We start from the raw sequence: 3,110 nt of genomic DNA on the forward strand, positions 1-3,110 counted from the left end.
GCCATATTCCTAGTGATCCCACTTCTAGGAATATATCCTAAGAAACCCAAAACACCAATCAGAAAGAATGTATGCACCCTATGTTCAGAGCAGTGCAATTTATAGTGGCTGAGGTCTAAAATTAGTCCAAGTGTCCATCAGTAGATGAGTGGATAAAAACACTGTGGTACATTTACACCATGCAATACTATGCAGCTGTAAAAAGAAGGATCTGTTACTCTCTAAGGCAGCATGGAGGTACTAGGAGAGTATTACACTAAGTGAAACAAGCCAGTCACAGAAAGACAAGTATCACATGATCTCACTTATATGTAGAATCTAATGAACATAATAAACCGACAAACAAAATAGATTCAGAGGCATGAAAGCAGGCAACACACTGAGGATCCTCAGAGGGAATGTGGTGGAGAGGGAAGAGATCAACCTAATAATTTATATGCATATATGATTAGCCCATGGACACAGATAATAGAGTGGTGAAGGCCTAGAAAGGGGGCAGGAGTAGGAAGGAAGGGGGTCAATTGGGAGGAAAAAGAGGAACATCTGTAATGCTTTCAACAATAAAGAAAATTTTTAAAAAGAAGAAATCTTGTTTACCACGATTCCACATTAGAGCATGAGATGCAAATTAAGTTCTCAATTAATATAATTAGAATATATTTAGGTAAATGGGAACTCTGGGATTCTTCTTGCTTAGCATTCATCTTTGTTTAAAATGAAACTTGAGGCCCAGTGCACGGGATTTGTGCACTGGGGGGCCTGCTGCGGGAGCAGCCACTCATTCTGGTTAGCCAAGACATTTTGAACCCGCCCCCTGAGCGGCTTCTCCTGCTGTGGGAACACATTGACCACCAGAGGCAGCTCCTGCATTGTGCATCTGCTCCCTGGTGGTCAGTGCCCAACATAGTGACTGGTTGTTCCGCCATTCATTTGCTGGGCTTTTGTTATATAGAATTGTGACATGAATCTATTTTGCTCAAAAGTTTGACATATTACCTTGCCAAATAAGAAGACTAAAGCTCTAATTAGTCATATTTATTTCTTTATTAGTAAATATATATTGAATGCCTAGGTAAAAGTACTCAATGATTTTATGCCTGTTTTGCTGCAGGCTGCTAATTATCATTATATGCTATAACTGCATTGTGATCATCAAAAATATTTTATTATTAATTTTTTCTCTACTGGTTATGATTTTAACACAAGAATAGTGAAAGCATGTGTTATGTATAATCTATTCAAGTTCTTTTAGCATAGTATTTGAAAGTACTATTAATTGTATTGTGCTTAAATTTAGAAGTTCTGCATAGAGCTAACAAGTAGGAACCGTAATTTTCTCATGGCCACTTGCATTTTCTGGTTTCTCAGGGTATAAATAATCGGATTCAGGAAGGGTGTGATAAGAGTGTAAAATACAGAAAGGATTTTATTGCCTGCAAAACTATTGAATGGCCAGGCATAGATAAAGATACAAGGTCCAAAGAACAGAGTGACTACAATGACATGTGCAGACAATGTGGACAGAGCCTTGGAGAGCCCTCCAGATGACCTTTGCCACACAGTGACCAGGATGACAGCGTAGGAGACAAGCAGGAGGCTGAAACAGATAAGTGAGAGCAGCCCACTGTCAGCAATGACAAATAGTTCCAGGGTATATGTTTGGATACAAGCAAGCTTAATCACAAGGGGAAGGTCACAAAATATATTGTCTACAACATTGGGGCCACAGAAAGGCAAATTCACTATTAGTACCATCTGGCTCATGGTGTGTATAAACCCAATTATCCACGAAAGTATCACAAACCCCTTCAGCAAGCGATGGCTCATGATTGTCCTGTAATGCAGAGGTTTACATATGGCTACGTATCTGTCAAAGGCCATGGCTATCAAAAGAGTCATCTCAGCCCCCCCAAAGAAGTGCATAAAGAACATCTGGGTCATGCAGCCCCATACGGAGATGGTCTTGTGTTCAGCGAGCAAGTTTGTGATCATCTTGGGTGTGGTGACAGTGGAGACACACATGTCCAAAAAAGAGAGGTTTCCAAGGAGGAAGTACATGGGAGAATGAAGGGTGGCGCTAAAAGTCACTGTGACTATAATGAGAATGTTTCCCAATGCAGTAGCGCTGTAGACCAAGGAGAATGTCACAAAGAAGAAAATCTGAAGTTCCCATTGTCCAGAAAATCCTAGTAAAATAAACTCAGTCACTACAGATTCATTTTTGAGATCCATTTACTCAAATCAGAAAAGTCCCAGAAGTTCTTTCTACAAAAAGAATTAAAAAAAAATTAAGCCACAGTGAGCACCAATGTTTTTCTATTTCTAGTTAATGAATAATAGTTGGTGATTGGAGGGCATCTGAAATATATCAGCACATCACTATTTTTAATTAGAGATTAGTTTATGGGTCGCATCACTTAGTAACAATATTCTTATAGTTAGTAATTAAAGAGCATTTGAAATAGTGAAATTTTGTTTTCTACTGTATTCTATCAAATAATACTCATCAATTGATCATGACTTTGTCACTAATGTGTTCATGTGAAAAAATTAGATAAGTAACTAGATTAATATTTATTTTGCCTTTTTAATTATAATCTTTTTTATGTGTCAACCTTTGAGTTTATGGTACTCAATAAATGATATTAGGATTTGGAGTTGAGGGAATTGTATTGTCCTATATCTTTGAAGTAATTTGCTAAGGTTATTCTATCATTCTAAAATAAACAAGTGTACACACACAAAATTAGAAACTAATTTATATATGTAAATGAGTCTTTGAATTCATTAAAAATAATTTTGCTTTTTAGTTTCTGTTGTGTAGTATACTGAGAAACAAGGGCTCAGACTCAGATATTTTTGAACTTGTTTTCAGTGAAGAGTGTGTGTAATATGTGTACGTGTACATATGTGGTGTTTTAGGAATATATAATGAAAGAATTCAATCCTAACATATAGATTTTGCCAGGTTGTAATATATCATACTAAATTGTCTTTAATTGTAATATATCATACTAACTTTTTAGTCATTGTTCATGGGATCTAGAATGATCAAAATAGATCAGTAACATTAGGTGAATTTTGTGTGCTAAGATCTGTTTTGTTTCACA

The 3,110-nt window shown here is 36.5% G+C and overlaps 1 protein-coding gene across 1 annotated transcript; it reads right to left on the minus strand.

Annotated features, from left to right (window-relative positions):
- Window positions 1-1,293: 1,293 nt before the first annotated feature.
- LOC308531383 (olfactory receptor 4L1-like) lies at window positions 1,294-2,232 on the minus strand (the record flags this gene model as incomplete). The annotated part of the gene is made up of 1 exon (XM_081108328.1): window positions 1,294-2,232. One exon carries the CDS (start codon window positions 2,230-2,232, stop codon window positions 1,294-1,296), a length of 939 nt encoding a protein of 312 aa, XP_080964454.1.
- Between the last annotated feature and the right edge of the window lie 878 nt (window positions 2,233-3,110).

Source organism: Myotis nattereri (assembly GCF_964212035.1).
Source record: "Myotis nattereri genome assembly, chromosome: 1".
Lineage (NCBI taxonomy): Eukaryota > Metazoa > Chordata > Mammalia > Chiroptera > Vespertilionidae > Myotis > Myotis nattereri.